General features: G+C 55.9%; 2 protein-coding genes across 2 annotated transcripts in view; one reads left to right on the forward strand and one right to left on the reverse strand.

Moving 5' to 3' along the window:
• The window catches only part of LOC113995197, a 196,712-nt gene that overhangs the window by 156,018 nt on the left and 23,238 nt on the right, over window positions 1–17,456 (forward strand). The gene's annotated exons all lie outside the window — the stretch shown is intronic.
• The window catches only part of NUDCD3 (NudC domain containing 3), a 29,760-nt gene that overhangs the window by 2,828 nt on the left and 9,476 nt on the right, over window positions 1–17,456 (reverse strand). Inside the window, exons 3-4 of the mRNA XM_027734844.2 lie at window positions 8,931–9,063; window positions 4,511–4,654 (exon numbers count right to left, since the gene is read on the reverse strand). Coding sequence (XP_027590645.1) covers window positions 4,511–4,654; window positions 8,931–9,063 — 277 coding nt within the window. The remainder of the gene's footprint in view (window positions 1–4,510; window positions 4,655–8,930; window positions 9,064–17,456) is intronic.

The following is a 17,456-nucleotide window of genomic DNA, read 5'->3' on the forward strand; positions in this document are numbered from 1 at the left end:
ACAGCCATTCCCGTTACAAAGCCAGGCGTCTCCGCAGTGTGAAGAAAAGGAACCAATTAATACAGGAGGGGGTGGCTGGGGCTTAATCCTTCTGGGAGAGCAGAGCCGGTAAAATATTCCAACTTGGGGAAGGTGTTAGTTTTTCCAGCTAGACAGGCATGCTTGTTCTCCTTTTAATTGCACAGTTCCACTTTGGAGGGGAGGGAGAGCTGCCAAGGGTTTGCTCCTGGGCTTCCCAACCCTGGGTGGGCAGGCAAGGGAATGGCAGGAGCCCCCAGAACATCACCCCTCAGCCAGCAAGCCAAGCGGAGGGGCAGCAGCCCTGGCCTGTCCATGCCTGCAGCAGGAGCATCCTTCAGGCTCCTCAGGGTTTGGACCATGAGGAATGTCCCCACAGTGCTGGTGGGGTGTGAGCTTCCCTGGTGATGGCTCCACCACAAGCCATGCTCTCACAGCATCACTGGGGAGCACGTGTGGCTTGGTACATCCCTACCAGAGGCAGTCTGATGGCAGAGGAACAGACAGGTGCTGCAGAAGTTCAGGCATCACCCCATCTCCATACCGGAGTACTGGAGGACGGAAAACTCACCCCAGAGCGTCTGGGGATGGAAATACATCCCCCCTCCCTTCCCTACCAAACCTCATTCCTCTGCTGGTGCCCTGCCACCACCCGCGCACCTCTGCAGCCTGCCTGGGGGGATTTGCTCAACCCTCTTTATTCCAAGGGGACAGCTGTCAAAGTGGGACTCACTCCAAGGTGGGAGCCCCACTTTCTGATGTGAAATGCTCACGGTCCAGGGCAAACGTTGCTCTGTCCCTGTGAGTTTGGGGTTTCGTGGTTAGAGGCAGTGCTGGAACACTCACCGTGGACAGGTCTCACCTCCAGGATGGGGGACATGGACACGGGTTGATTTCCTGGACTGTGTCTGCTGATGTTCTCTGTGGAAGCAGCCCATGCTTGGCTGAGCATCTGGACTACAAGAGCTTGCGGTGATGGAGTGCAGCTGGTGCCCTTTCCAAGCACTTTGGGTGCCCAAAGGTGGGGGTAAGGGAGAGATGAGAGGCTGTGGCAGGTCTCTGGGCAGGTCTCACACACCAGTCCTCATCCGCTCACCCACCGAGGAGGCTCTGGCGTTTGGCTGACAGTCCCCCATGAGGCTGCAGGCACCCTCAGGGAGAGCTACAGAAATGGGGGCTCCAGGAGGAAGCAGGGCTTTTTCCACAAGGACAAATCCTGACCTGATTATGTTTGTCGCTTCCAGACAAGGCAAAGCTTTGCTGCACTTGACACTACTGCTATGAGTTTCCCACCCAACAGTTTGGGCTGACCTCCCAGCACCCCAGGTCTTGGGGAAACAACCTCTCTCTGCCTGCTTTCCTACTGGAATCACAGCAGCCCAAAGTCACCCCAAAAGCCACTGGGAGGTGTTTAGGGGGACAGGAGAGGCAGCAGTGGCATTCCTAGCACTGTGCGGAGGGCAGGGCTGAGAGAGGCATCACGGAGTTGTGTCCCCTTGGCCTCGTGGCTCAAGGGATGACAAGCCAAGACTGTAGTATGTGTTCAAGGCAGGACTTGGTGACAAAAGCCCAAGTGTGGATAACAAAGGCTGAGAGGAGGAGAAAAAGAGAGGGAAATGGGGAAAAAATCCTCCACAACGAAAATAATCCCAAATGGTGTTGTGCACAACACCCAACGGGGACTGCTAAAAACAGCTCATGCGAGGTTATTTTAATCTCGCTTTCGACAAGCGAGCGGGTGTGACAGAGAAGGGAGAGCACAGGGATGACACCACACACCCAGGGCCAGGGTACGGTGCAGCACTATGGGCAGCGGGACCATCCTGGGACACAATCCTGAGCAGGAGGAGGTGTGGATAGACCCCTGCCCCGTGTCGGCAGAGCACTCCACTGCAGAATGGCACCAGCTGAGTTTTGCTGCCACACACGTGGCTGTGCCAAAGGATGAAATGAGAAATATGTTGGTGTTGGGCTGGCCTACAGCCAGGAGAACCCCATGGAGCAGAAAGGGGAAGGCAGAGTGGCCTCTGAATGCTGGTGAGGGGAGTGCTGTGGTTGGTGGAGAGAGAGTGACACGTAATGAAGAGGATACATGGATAAGACCGCCAGGTAGGATGGGGGAAGCAGAGCTTAGAGGGGTTGTAAGGCAAGATAATCTTCCCAGGATAAGAGCTGGGGGAGCAGGGAGGCTGGCTTTGGAGCATCTGTGAACGGCATCCCAGAAGGGAGGAGGACAGGGAGGCCAAGGATGATGAAAGAGCTGTAACAGCAGACTGGAGAACAAGAGGTTGACAATCCCTGACATGTCCTGCAAGAGCACAGGGAACTCAACAGCCTCTCTGCACAGAGCTGGGACCTTCCCAGATGGACAGGACCAAGCAGGAGAGATTTTACCCCCTTGGTGCACAGACTGAGCTCTGCTGCAGGGATCACCTCAACTCACAAAACACAAACACGCAGCACCGAGGAGTCCCAAGCAGTCCCCGAGGTGGGCAGGATCTCCTCAGACAACCCCAGCACTGGCACTGGGTGAGTTTGGTTTTGGCTGCATCATCATTCTGCCAGGGAACGCCATCCCTGGGTCCAATGGAGGCAAGCCAGGCAGCACCTTGCAGGAGGAAGACATCCCCAACAGCTGCATTTGAAGCTCACACGGAGCTATACACAAACGGGGGTACAGAAAGGGTCTGTACGCCCCGTCAGCCCCAACCAAACCCCAACAGCCCCATCCAGGCACTGAACAAAGCAATTCATTCCCACAGGGTGGGTGTCTCCTGATGAATGAATCAGGAGGAGTCGCAAACCACTTCTGGCTACTCTGAGCATGGGAAAAGGAGATGCTCCTGGGCAAGAATTCCTCACGCTGCTCCAGTTACCTTACAGTTCTTCAAGCGAGATCTCACCCCACCATCAATATGTTGGCAGCCAGCTGGAGATCCTCACAACCCTGGGTTCATGCTAATTCGAGGCAAGACCCAGCTCTGGAACTGGGGGTGATGGGCCCACTCTGCTCCCCATGCTGCCCGTGGCCACTTCAGAAGGCCCCAAGTCTCACTCCGCCTACACCATTCCCAGCCTCTGACGGGTATTGAAGACCCATCACCTCCCTTGCTGATCCTGAGAACACCCACCCGGGACTCCCTTCCGTGCTGGAGAGCAGCCACCCGTTGGGCCATCTCCTCTTCAACAAGTTTACACTTTTCCAGGATTGTTTCTTTTCCCAGATTAGCTAATATTCAAGATGTTTATGAACATTTACAAAATGCATGTAAAAGAAGCCACAACCTCCTTTTCCACATCCCTCCACTAGCCTGACAGCATCGGAGAATCTCCTCTCCCTTGCAGTGACCTCACTCATGCTTTTGAACCCAGTCTGTCACTTGGGGTACATCCCAACGGATTGGCAGTGGCTGGGTGACACTGAGCAGCCTCCCTACACACCATCTGCAGCATTCCCGAGTCTGGCAGCACATTACCACTCCATTTCCCATTCAGGGGGCTTGGATTTGGGTGCCCATCTGCTGACACTCTTGTGTCATGGGGTGAAAGGCTTGGAGCCTGCTCCCTCCCCCACAGGGATGGCATGTATCCCCTCCTGGGTCTAACGACAGCCTTAGGACTCCTGAAACTCTTCTGGAAACTCTGCTTGGAAAAGGATAGGGCAAAGATGGCCACAGGAAGCAAAATCCCACTCCCAGCACAATCCTGGCCTCCAAACTGGCACAGGAGTCTGGGAACTGTTTGACACTTGAGATCCCAGGACGATGGGCAGAGCCCCCACAGTAGCTCCAGCTGTGGACACAGGTGAACTCACACCCTCAGCCTGCACATCTGGAACACACCAGAAACAAGGTTTGGGGCTGGGAATCCACCATTAACACACAGCTGGGTGCCAGCAGCCCCTGGACCACTTGGACGGGGATGATTTGGGGCAGCAGTCACACAGCAAACCACAGGCCTGCTGAAGGCAGACAGAGAACGAGCCACAGTGTCCACTTCAAACAGGTTAAGTAGGAATCCCATGGCAGGACAGAAAGGAATGGCAGGAAACAGGCACCTGCCAAGATGCCAGGGCCAGAGCAGGGCCAGGAGAGTCAGAGGGCAGAGTCAGCAAGGCCAGGTGTGCAGGACCGGCGCTGCAGTGCAGGGGCATGTGCTGGGATCGGGGACAGTGATGACCCCCAGGTAACAGCTGTGCTCCCCCGCCTGCAGCTGGAGCTGGGGACCCCCTCGCCCAGCCTGACAGATGTGCTGCTCAGCCAGCACCCCAAGGGGCACCTCAGGAGCAAGGGAGGCAAGGTGTGGCACACAGGAAAGGACAGCATGAGCCAGATGTTGGACAGGCAAAGCCAGACATATATCTTTTCCCAGAAAAGAAGCCTTTTCTTGAGCCTTTTCCACCTGGTTCAAACTTCCAGCTGCTGCAGTTTCCCAGGTCAAGCCGAGTGCAGCTGCAAGCCAAGGAGACATGGCTGGTGCAGACTGCCCTTACCAAAATGCACTTCCCGGGCTCCAGGCTCCACAGGGAACTCTCCGTATTGATCTTGTGGGTGAGTTTCCCTTCCATGAGGACATGCTGGCTGCTCCCCTCCAGCACCGCTACGCGAATTGCGCCACTGCTGATATCCACAGACACCTGGAAACACAGAGAGAGAGACAATAATCCGGAGTGTTCCTGCTTGCCCTCTCACTGTGTGAGCTGGGGTGTGGGGTCAAGTGCACTCGCCAGGGATGAGAGAGAGAAGAGCTTCCAGCACTGCCTGCAGCGGGAGGGTGGGAATCCCGCTGTCATCTCATAGCAAACAGTGACAGCTTGGAGGAGTGAGGGAACCTCTCCAAGGAGGAAAGGCAGCACAGCTCAGCAACTGGGGTCCTTGAAGGATTCGAGGCAGCTGGTTCTACCCAGTGCCTCAGTTTCCCCACAGAGAAAATGTGTACCTGTAATGCTACAGGCCTCCACACAGCACTCAAAGGTTGGCACCTACTTGCTGTGACTGAAGCTCTTTAGGAGCAGGGTGTGTGCCACTCTGTCACCATGATGAGCTGGGCATGGGTGTGTGTCATCCTGGTGGCTGAGCGGGGCCAGTTTGGGGGGTTCCTACACCAGGGCTGCAGCAGCTCGTCCCCCCTTTGCTGCACTGTGCCGAAAGCAAACTCCTTGGCTCTGCTTCTGCTGCTGGAGCCAGCTCTGGGCTTGGCCCAGGCCTCCCATCAGGCGTGCGAGGAGGGGCCGCGTGCAGGAGGAATGCTGCGGCACAGCTCCCCGGCACGGCTCCCCCGCTCCCTGCGATGGGGACAGCTCTGTCCCCAGGAATGGGGCCAGCTCCCGCCCACAGCAGCCATATGGGGAACCCTGCTCCGACCTGCCACGCAGGTGACATGACTGTCCCCTGGGGAGACAGAGGCAGCCTGTGACAGGCACGCAGTATCCTTGGTCTCCGGAGAGACCATATGCTCTCTCCTGTCCCCTTCAGCGCTGAGCTGCTGCCAGCAGAGCCCGCACCAGGCCAGGGGTTGCAGGGAAGACCTGGCTGGGAAGGGGCAGGATTGTGGCCCCCAGCACTGGCCCGAGAGGAGGAGACTGCGGTGAGATTTGCCTGCATTCTCTCCCAGAGTTCCCCCAGATCTTCCTCCCGCTCTGCAGATCTCATTTGAAATGTTATTACATTATCCATTACCTAGGAGATTTCCAGCGGCTCACTAGCTCCATGCAGGCAGGAGACAGGCAGAGCTGCTCCAGCAAGGGAGGGCACCATGGTCGGGTCTGACTGATGTCACCTGGGTACAGCCCCTGAACCTGCTGTGTGTGACAGGGAGCTGCCAGGGCTCTGGCAGGAGCAGAGGAGGCTCAGCGCACACAGCACAGGGTGACACAGGACTAAGCTCTGACACAATGGTGGGAAGCAAGACCACGGTCACCGGGGATCAGGGAAAAAACATGAGGATGGGAGAGAACAACTGGCTGTCACCCGGCATGTGGCTGTGGACAGCCTCTACGAGAGTAGCTGCTCCTGGATGGGAAACACCTCCAGAGGGGCTGAGCATGGAGCAGCTCCCTCCAGCCCAGGGCTGAGGTCTCACTTCAGGGATGAGGTGTGAGGATGAGGCTCTGCCTTCCGCCACCACTACCCGCCCAGGTCCCCGGGTGCAGGGCAGGGCTGCTGATGCCAGGCTCCCAGAACGGCACAGGGCCTGTCCAGAAGGGGTCCAGGGAAAAAATGGAAGGTGACTCCCGAGTCACCTTCTGAGGGGGCTTCTTTGTGGTGTGGAGGGTTGGGGAGGCTGGACACATGGAAGGCACAGATGCAGCATTGTGGCTTTGGGCTCCACAGGGACAGGAGTAACCAAATGTGAGAGGGGTTTTATTCCCAGCACAAGGCAGCTGTTGGAGCTAAGGGGCAGCTTCGAGGTGGCTCTGGGACCAGCCAGGTGTTGGGAGAGGGAGCAGAGAAACCCAAATGGAAGAAGGGATCCAAACTGGGCAGCCTTCACCCAGTCCCTTCACTGTGCAACCAGCCAGAGTGAGAAGCAATTGCAACACCTGTTTCTATAACTGCCCAGCAAGAAGGTCTCGCTTGGCACACCAACCCCCCAGGAGCGGGGACAGGGTACAGGGGCAGAGCATACCCCGCTGGAGAGCACTGCCCCTCTGTGCATGGAGGGACATCTCTGAGAGGACTCACATATGCACAGGGTGGTGCCTGTGGACAGTCCACACCTGGGGGAAGGCCAAGAGCAATTCCGCAAGGAACACATCACCCTGAAAGCACCCCAGAGGCTTCAAGGCTGCCTGTCCCTTGCCATGCACTCCCTATGAGCACCTCTGACCCCCAAAACTCCTGGTTGACTCAGTGCTTCCAAGGGAAGCCAGCTCTCAGCTCTGTGCCACGGCTTTTACACCACGGCGATTTCTGTGCACACGGAACGCCCACACCCACCCACACAGATCAAACAAGCAAACACAGACTGAGAGAGGAATCAAGCTTGTCTCCTCCAAGTCCAGCAGAGAGAGTCATTATCTCTATTTAAGCGCTCGGATAGGTGGGCCTCTGTTGCACCCATAAGTAGATCAGATAGGTGGGGACCAGGGAGAAAGATGCTCCCACCTACTCCATCGCCCATTCCTGCTCCAAGGACACTTTTTTTGAGCTCCATACAAGGAAACCTTAAGCTCACCAGAGCAAAAATGTGCCATAGCAACAGCCCAAATCCCAAAAAGTGTCATAAGGAAGACTGTGAGCAGCATTAGAGCTGGGCAGACTCTGAGCCCAGGGACCAAATAGGGAGATTTTTAATCTCACCTGGGCAGGCAAAAGCCAAAAACCTGATAATTTTTTAAAAATATGAAGGTGTGTGAATGCAGGGGAATGCTGCTCTTATACAGGAACCCATCAACAACACGACCAAAGTCCATGGAGCTTTATAATGGCTCTGCACCCTCCTGCTCTGGCCCAAGACTCAGCCTGTCTGCTCCCATTCCCCCGAGGCTGAAGAAGAATTAAAGAATCACTTGGAAATGGAAACTCAGTTGCCAAGGGGAGCCCCAAGAGGCATGAACAAACACCAGGAGACAGAGCACAAGGAGAAGGGAAGTCCAGCGCCTGAACAGCCGATTGCTCTGAGGGCAGCATGGGCAGACATCAGGGCAAGGGCAGGCAGAGTCGTGTGCCCATGGGCACTGGTGTGGGAAGGGGCTGTCCTGAAACCCCCTCCACTCTGAGGCGCAGGGACTTTTCCACAGTGACGGCAAAGTCTTGAGCCAAGGAAAGGTCAGGAAAGCTCCACTCCCACGAGCTCCTGCAGGCCTCTGCATCGTTCCATGGCCAAGGACAGGGCAGACAGAGCCCAGTGTGGATTTTTTGGCAAGGACACAACTCCCCCGGCAAGGAGGGCACTTTTCCATGGGCAGGGAGAGGCATCGTGATCGCAGTACGATGCGGAGGAATGGAACATCCGTCTGGATGGGTCGGAATCCTTCCAAGAAACAGCCTGGGTTTGTTTTAGAGACCTGCTGGGAGAGATGCATCTCCCAGGGCCCTGCTGTGCCTGTGACAGCCGTGCGCTCCCTCACCCCTCCGGCCCAGGCTGCTGCTGCTGCTGCTGTTGCCAGTGACACTCCTTGGCATGCCGAGGAGCTGTGTAGGCTGAAGCGGGTGACAAACCCCAGTGTGCTCCTTTCAGCCGCCCTGGAAGCAGAGGAGAGCAGGAGGTGGGGGAGTACAGGCTTCCCAAATGGAAAAATACAGAATCAGCCATGGGGAGGGCAACACTCGAAAGAGTTTGAACTTCTGGGTCCAACTAAGACCAGCCATGGGAGGGAACAGAAGCAGTGAAGGAAAAACAACGTGAACACAAGCAGAGCAGAGAGGTTCCTGCCTGAGCCAAGCAGGAACCTCTCTGCCTCTTGCCCACACAGCCAGCCAAGGAGAGGGGCTGGCCCTCAGCCTGTACCCCAGACCAGCTCCCTTCCACCCAGACCAGGTCAAGCCACACACAGGCTGTGCCTGATGCAGTTCTGCAGTGCCAAAAGAGCTGCTCCAGCAGCTCCCACTTCCAAATGGAAGGCACCAGAGGCACAACTGAGGAAGGGGCATCCATCAACAGCCAGGCTCCGAAACCCATGTTTGAGTGTGCAGGTGATGGAAACAGAGAGAAAAAGTGCAGAAAGGGCCAGGCAGTGCCAGAGAGCCTGGCTGGGACAGAGTAGAGGACACTGCAGCTCAACAGGAACAGGAGCAGGCTGGGACCATCAGTCCCCACCAGACACAAACCAGAGAAAAAAGCACAACCACACCCTTCTCTTGGAGTACAAAGGATAAGGAGCCTTCCCATTCCAAACACAGCTTCCCGGGAAAGCTGGGCACCCTGACGGAAAGGGAAATGCTAAAGACACACCAGCAACACCACTTTACCTGTTTGCCTTTGACGATGTGCTTGGGCACAGGCACTTTAATTTCCAGGTCGCTGTAGTCTTGGGACCAGGTGTAATTCTCTCGCACAGCTCCATTGTAGCTGTCAGGGTTTGTCTGGAACTGTTCCTGTCTCCTGGTGGGGGGAGAAAGGGGTGACATGTTAAAGATCAGAGCCTGGAGAGAGCAGGAAGCCTGAAAGCAGGATGCAAGAAGCCCAAAGGAAGGGCATAGACTCTGCTCGGCTGTCCTGCAGCATCCCCAACACTGGGCTGCTGCCCAGCCTCTCCTTCACTGCTGGCTCTACATAAGGAAGCAGGTCCAGGTCAGCAGCCCCAGGACTCAGAGGGACCTTGGCCACCCTGCCCGTCGCGGGTGACTTGCAGTTCCCTCGCCCCAGTGTGCCACAGTGGCAGTCAGGCTGCTGACAGGACAACTGGTGAGACACAAAATGATTTGGCTGCCCAAAAGGTGCAGAGCTGGCCCCTGGTGGGCTCAGGGCGCCTTTCTGGCCACCTCCACTCAGCAAAGAGTTCCTCGTCCGGTCCACCTTCCATCACAGTTGGAGCAGGGACACTGGCATGTGATGGGGGGGTGTGGGCTGTCCCCCAAGCCACTGCCATGGCTGCAGAGGTGGTGGCCCATGGCCGTGACCTGAGTTCACTGTGAAAACACAGCACTGTTTTTCCCCATCCTGATTATAGTGTTTGAGAAAGCCACCAGCTGCCATGACCAGGGCAGTTGGTGACACAGAGGTGATGGAGCTGCAGAGCAGGATGCCTGAAGAACCAGCCCAGGGTGCCTGAAAAGTGGATCATGAGCAACACTGAGCACAACACTGCCTCTTCCAGCTGTGGAAACCTCAAGAAAGCCAAGGAGACAGCTGCAGGGGTAAAATGGGGTTTATGAGATCAATAAGCAATAATTAATACAGTGTTTCCAGCCAAGAAAGGAAATTGCCACACCCGTGTCCCTTTCAGCTGCTGGGCTGGCAATCTATTCCACTGAACCCTCCCAGGGAGGGCTTTCAAATAAAATCAAATCTCCTCTAAAGATAGCTGCAATGCTAACAAAAGGTAGAGTTATTTTAAAATGTTTTGATACACACCTAGACTTCAACGTGGAGCTGGATAAACATGGGGCTCGGGGACTAATGTAAGGGGGGCCAGTGAAGAGCAGCCCCAGGGCACAGTCGGTCCTGGGGAGCATATCTCCCCGTGTCCCACTGCCTTCCTGACACCCCCACACTGCGGGACCCTCTCCAGCACTGGGCGGGGGTGGCTCCAGCAGCACAGCACCCTGAGGATTATGTAAGACCCAACGATTTTAATTAAATTAGGTTGTAAGACGGTCGGAGGGGGCTGTCAAAGGCGCTGTACACACCTCCCCCTTTTTTTTCTCTCAGTGGTTTCACGGAGTGCACTGTGGGTTTCACCCACCCTGTTACACACACCTGTGGCCCAGGGTGGTTCTGATCTGCTCCGAGGCATTGCAGGCAGCACTGAAACCAGCAGTATCTGCGGGCTCCCACCCTCAGCTGGCCATTTCGGGGGGTACCACATCATTTTTCAGGCATCTTGGCCTTGCCTGGCAGTCACCCATTGGGTGCCCATTGCCATGGAAACGGGGTTGGCATGGCAGCACGCACCGGGCTGGCGCGTTGGCTCCAGCTGTCGCTTCCCAACCGCCCCCAGATTGTAGGAGTTGAACAGGCTGGAGGGCGAGAGGGGGAATGGTGCAGGCGACCAGGGGCTGTGGCGACAGGGTCTGCGGGGCCCCACGCGCACTCTACGGGAAGCAAACACACTGAAACGCAGCAGCACATCCCCAAGCATCATCTCACGTGTCCCCTGATCCCCACCCAGAACCAGCCTAGCGGTGGCACCCAGCTTCGTTCTCAGGGCACAACTGTCCCAGAGATCACCCCACAACAGCCCCTGGCAGGAAGGAGGGTCTGTGTGCAGCCTGGGACAGCTTGGCTGGTTAAGTGCCCTCACAGGACTTGTCCCCCAGCTGTGGGGTCTGCCCAGGCATGGCAGAGCTTCACGGGGCTCCTGCCTTCCATCCCAGCTTGGTAAACCACCCCTCCACCCTCACATGATGAACCAGAGGATAAACCTGTCCCGATGTTAAACCCAATTGGTTTTTTTTCCTCCTAAAAGGGTGTTTCCTGCTAAGTGGTGTGGGCCACTTTCTCCTCCTCTGTGACCTTCAGGGGCAGCAGTGTGGGGGGCTTTTCAACACCCCACAGTCATACCCACAGCACCCTTCAGTTCTCTGCAGCCTTCCTTCATGAGAAGCCCAGCTTTCCAGCACAGTGGTGCCAAAGCACAGCCCACCCTGCTCTTCCCAAACCTGCCAGCAAGACACGTGGGGGAAGGTGGGTCAACTGGGAGTTGCCATCACAAGTGCTGGTGGCTCCCCTCAATCAGCAAAGAACCAGACAAGAATCAACAAATGGCTGTTTCCCCCAGGCTGTTCCCCTTTGGGCCTTTCCTGGGAAGAACTCAAAGGGCGCAGGAGAAGGCAGAGGGCCCGGGTCAAGCCAAAGCTTGTGAGAGCAGATGCAGAGCATCAGAGACGGGAGAAACCCATCGGTGCAAATGCACACATGGTGAGACACCAGCTGCAAATGCCTCATGGCCTCAGCACAGATAAATACAGCAGCCACTCGCTGCCACAAAACCACCAGGTCTGTCTTGGATATGCCTCCTCTTCCTCAGCAGAACAGCACTGGGGCTGAGCAGATCCCAGCCAGGCGGTTCTGGATGTTATAGCCCCTCTCAGAGCTTACTCAGCATGAACTCACAGCAGCCCCAGAAGCAGCCACCCTGCGTGACTCCCACAGGGAAACTGAGGCAGAACTCATTCTGCAAGGACTACGTCCAATGTCTGTTTGCACAATGTGTAGCTACTGTACAGGTGACAGCAGTCTTCCTCCCAGTCCAACCAACCCTGCAGGACAGCTCTGTCCCAGCTCCCCCTGACATTACTGGGGCAGGGCTGGGTGACAGACGAATGTGTCACAGGCACCTCTGCCTCCACGTGCAGCTCACTGGATAAACTCAGCCCTGCTGCCTCGGCCTTGCAGCCCTGACAGCCTGGCTGGCAACATGTGCCCCAGCCCTGCTCATCTGGCTTCAGAGGGAGAAGTTCCCCCTCATGCCTAAACCACTCTCCAGACGTGGCTGCCTGTCCTGAGGGTGTGGGTTCTGGTGCCATGGCTTCTTTGCTCCTCTCTGCCCCAACACCCAGCCCAAACCGCTCCAGCCCTTCCCCCAAGACACCACCAACCTCTGCTCCAGCCATTTCCAATGTTAAAAATCCATGGATGTGAGAGTAAATGGGCTTTGTGTCCCAGAATAGGATCACAGTTGGACTCATGAAGTCTGGATAATTCTCCTGCAAGTGTAAACACTGGCTCTGAAGCCATGGAGGATCCAGGGTAGTGAAGGCAGGCCGCAGCCTCGTTAGGTGCTACTGACAAACAGCTGACAGCTCTACTACCTCGGGAGCAGCTCTTCCTTTCCTGGAGTTTTTCCAACCAGATCTCTGCCTGGTCCAACTGTGCTTAGCACATGCCGGCGGCAGTCCAGAATTGGACCCTGCTCCTTGGCTGGGAGGCAGCTTCCCTCATCATCCACAGGAGACAGCCCTGGCTCACGGCACGCTGGGCTGAGCCATGACGCCATGCCGGAGGTGGCTCTCCTGGCCAAAGGCATCCCTCATGCCACTTCAACAGCACCACTGTGCAGCAGGTGAGAGAACCTCTGGCACAAACATCACAGCTGGGAGCTGTCCCCGTCCCCAGACCCACCAGGTGAAGAGGGAGGCCAGATCCAGTGCACAGGGCAGGTTGGGTGGCGATCATCCCAGCAGCATGGCTGCTCTCGGTGCAATGGTCACCCACCGGGCTGCCGGAACGCCTGCCAGGCCAAGGCAGGTGGTGGCAAGGCTGAGGGGAGGGAGGGTGACAAAGCACCAGCTTTTAAACCTGAGACTTTGGCACCGCATGCACTTGGCTGCCGGGTGGTGGGGATGGTGGGGGTGGGTCTATGTGTTCTGTCTTGTTCTATTTTTGCTTGCAATGTGTCATTTTGGGGGAGGCGAAACCTTTAACAATGCACTGTCGAGAAGTAGCCGATCTGTTCCCCACTCCTCAGAGCTGCACGGCACAGCACGGGTGCCCTGGGACCAGAGCCACTCCCTACGTGCAGGGTGAGACCCTTGGCAGCAGCACAAGGGGACAGGACCCCCTGAGATGTGGCAGTTCTGGCCCTGGCAGGCAGGCTGGATGGCCAAGGGTGGGGCCACATGTCGAGCCCCATACACAGATTTCTGGGCATTTCTTACTCCGGGATTCCCAGCTCCGTTGGTGATGCTCAATGAGCCAAGCGATGTGGAAATGGTGACAGTGATCCTCGCTCTGTGGACATTTGGCTGAACACGTTTTTGTCCTCAGAGCCCAGCAGCTGTGGCACCAGCTCTGTGAAAGCAGCATTGGACATAAACCAAGAGAAGGAACCAAACACACCAAAGGATCTGGTTAATGTTTGTTTCAAGGAGAAGCAGCACAGCTCACTGATTTCCTCTTCTTTGAGTAGTCTGGGTGCAAGAATGCAAAAGTTGAGGAATAGGCACAGCAGCATGGGAGCAGCTGTTCTTCAGCCTGAGGCTCAGGAGGAGCAGCGGTGGGAAAGCATCATGGGAAGGAGCTAATATGGGCATAATCCCAACAAACTATTTTTTCCCATAAAAAAGAAGGAAAACATCCCAAGGATTTTCAGAACTTAAGGAAACTAATCCTCTCAGCCTAGAGCATCTCCGCTTTGTGAGGCAGGACCCCGTCCTCTCAGGAAGGAGGCTGACAGAAATCTGGAATACCTGGATCCAGCAGAGTCAGGCATGCCACGGCTCGATGTCCAGTATAGCAAGTACCCTCTAGTTACTGTCATTCTCAGAAAGCTTCGTCTGGGGCTGGCACTGCTGTTTGCTCTTAGCCAAGGTAAATTATTTAGGCAGCTTTAAGGAAAACATGTCAAGCCAGATGTGAAGGTGGGTGGATAAGAGAAACAACTGCCACAGCTAAAACTGGGCAGTGGAACTGGCCAAGGCCAAAGGGGATGATGTGGGGAGAAAGCTAGGCTGGCAACCAATCTTTCACGGCAAACAATCCAGCATAGGCAGAAATGGAAACTCAGATCCACTCCCTTTCTGCAACACTGCTCCTGAGGGAGTTATTTCCGATAGTCCCCCTCTACCTGCACTCTGCCATCACAACACATCCTATCAGGTCCCACAAGCACATCCAAACCGCCAGAGACAGCCTCTCCCCTGCATCACACCTTCCTCCGTTTGAGTGGGGAAGCAGAGGGAATGGTGTACAGAATCACCCTGGCAGCAGACAGCCCAAGATGAACACCCCAGCTCCGTGTTTAACCACTGTCAGAGGCCCTGTGCGATATATGAAACTGTCTTCAAGCTCGGGAGGTTGCCAAGAATGGAAAGATCTCATTAATAATGAAGTTCCGAGCAAGCAGGAAAAGAGAAAATCAGGCACACTGCATCTGCGTGCCTAACCCAAATCTGCATGTAGCGAGTGGGGCCTGCTAGGACATGCTCCGCACACCGTCAATCCAGGCGGCATTTACTGCAACGAGCAGACATTTAGATCCAGGCTGCTGCTCCATGACAGCAGCCGAGAGCAAGTCTCATCCATCAGCATCATTAATCCCACAGCCATCCCACAGTCCACTGCGAGGACTCACAGAGGCACCCTCACATTCAGGTCAGGAAGAGAAGCTGCTGCTGAAACACACAGTTGCCTGTGGCACCCAGCCTCGCTGCAGGATATTGGCCCGGTTGCAACAAGGGCTGGTCCCACCTGCTTGGCTGGGAATACTGCCCTGGGTTGCGGAGCTCCAAGGTAGACACCTTGCTGCAGCTCCCAGTACCAGCACCGCCAGGGTCCAAGGCACGGTGGGGAGATGGGTCCTGCCTCCAGCATGCTGTGGCCGCATCGTGGCCCCATTCAGATCTTCCCGTAGCTCACAGCTGGCTTTGCTTGGCTCAAAGTCTCTCAGTGGGCTCCCCCACGAACAGGGAGGGTGATGTAGAGGAGGATGAGGAGCGATCGCCGTCTGTCCCCTTGAAACTGCTGCTGCAGGTTGCACAGGGCTGCTGGGAACCAGCACCATGTCAGCAGCCACCATCCTCCTGCTGTGGCAACAGTTGGGTCACCCACACAGGGTGGCTGGTCAGGCCCTTGGCAGCCTCCAGGCCTTCACACTATCACAAATGCTCCCTCCTTCCCAACTTGCACTACACCTGTATCTCACCCTCCCAGCACTAAGGGAGCTGCATGCAGCCCACTGGGCCAGACACCATGGTGGGAGAAGGGGGCACGTGCCAGCTGAGTGCACAGGCAGCAGACGGGGGGATGGCAGAGCCTGCTCTGCATCGCTGCGGAAAGGCCACGCTCATCCGATGGCACCACCATGCGCACCAGAATACAGACTTACTGGAATACAGATTTCCAGAACTCCTGGCTCCTAGCCTTCCCAATGAGAACTCAAAGTGCATTGAGCCACAGGAAGGTCTGTGCACCCCAAACAGCTGCTGTCAAGCCTCAGCTTGAGCTGAACAACAGCCAGAGCTAAAAAACTCCAGCTTTTAAGATGAATTTGAAGAGGATCAAGCATACTGTCTGCTCCTCAAGATTCCAACTGCAGCAACAGGTACAGAAGGCAGAGGTTTAATGTCTTTGGAAAGCTGCATTCCCAAAGCTGCAGGGATTGCGTGAGTGGAAAATCCCAGGTTTGTGCTCCTTCTGCAGGCATGCTGTGAAGGAACCTCCCCCTCACCTCCAGACTTAACATCTTTTGGCATCAAAACATCAGGACGGTTGCAATTTGCCTCTTGGGGTTCTGCCTGGGAAATGCCATGGCTGGAGGATGCTGACTACAGCTCCCAGACCTTTGCTGGGGTTCAGGAGGCAACCAGGGCTCCACAAAGGCTCCTTTGTACCAGCACTTCAGCTAATGAGGCCTCTGGCAAAGCACTAAGCAAGCTGAATGCCAAATCCCTTCCTCTACAGCTCAAGTCACGCCGCAGTCAGTAAGCCTTAGGATCCACTCTGATCCTCTCTGATCCACCCCGACCCTCTCCACCACTCCTTGGCTGGCAGCAAGCTCCAGCCCCGAGCACAGTGGTGGTCCAGGGCCGTCCCAATCCTCAGGGTTTCTTACAGACCAGGTGTGTTCGGTTTGCTGCAGAAGAACTCCCCAAGTCCAGTTTTGGAAAAAGTCCCCTTCACCCCCAAAGTGGAGAGAAGTTCATCAGCGGTTCCCCACAGCCCATTACCCTGGGGATCCTGAGCACACACCTCCAGAGCTGCACTGCACAGCTCGGTGGTCCTACCGTCACAAAAAAAAAAAAGTGTGAAAAATGGAAGCCAGTGCCTTCCCCCTCACCCCAAAACCTGAGGAACAACCCAGCCAGGCAGTGCAGTCCGGGCTCCAGCCTGCAGTGCCCATCATCATCATTACAGAGATCATGGAATCATGCAATTGTTTGGGTTGGAAAAACCCTCTGAGACCATCAGGTCCAACTGTTTCCCCAGCACTTGCCACCATTAAGCCATGTCCCCAAGTGCCACACCCACATGGTTGTTAAATCCCTCCAGGGATGGGGACTCCATCACTTGTCCAGGGCTGTCCAGGGCTGGACAACCTTTTCCATGAGGGAGTTTTCCCAATATCCAACCTAAACCTCCCCTGCCACAACTTGATGCAATCTCAACTTCCTTTGTTCCCTGGGAGCAGAATCTGACCCCCACCTGGCTGCACCCTCCTGTCAGAGTTGCAGAGTGAGAAGGTCCCCCCGAGCCTCCTTTTCTCCAGGATGAGTGCCCCCAGCTCCCTCAGCCACTCCTAATCAGGCTTGTACTCTAAAGGTCTCCTCACCTTCAGGAAGCCTCAGAGCTTTGACTTATCACCAGGATGCGACCAACAACCAAAAAACCAAGCCCATCAAGACACATTCCCCTATAATCCATTGTGTCACCAAGCCCTGACGATGTGGTGAGAAGGGGCCAAGGCTCCCCTGTACCAGGTGCCCAAGGCACCACCTGCACAGATGATGCCTTTGCTGCTCAACCCAGTAGCCAACCAACAAATCCATCCCCTTCCTCCACAGCTGGAGCCCCACTGAGCTGCTCTGCCTCTCTGCCTGCCAGGGGAGAGCCCTGCTCTTTTCCAAGCTCACACTCTTCAGGAGAGCTTTTAGCCTTCCCCTTCACTTCCCGAGTTATTTACAGAGCTGTTTGACAGCGCCAACTTACTGACATTAGTCAAGTTGAAATGCCACCGCCAGCTCGCAGGAGAGCGTTGGAGCGCTGGCACCAGAGGGCTAAATTTCACTACTGCTGGGATATTCAGGTCAAGGACAGCAGGACACACTATCATCCAGAAAAGTCCCCTGGGATCTTTATTGTTTGCAGAGAGCTTATACAACCTTAGAATTCAGAGG

The sequence above is a fragment of the Pipra filicauda genome, unplaced genomic scaffold (assembly GCF_003945595.2).
Source record: "Pipra filicauda isolate LSUMZ 115617 unplaced genomic scaffold, ASM394559v2 scaffold480_size458065_pilon, whole genome shotgun sequence".
Classification (NCBI taxonomy): Eukaryota; Metazoa; Chordata; class Aves; order Passeriformes; family Pipridae; genus Pipra; species Pipra filicauda.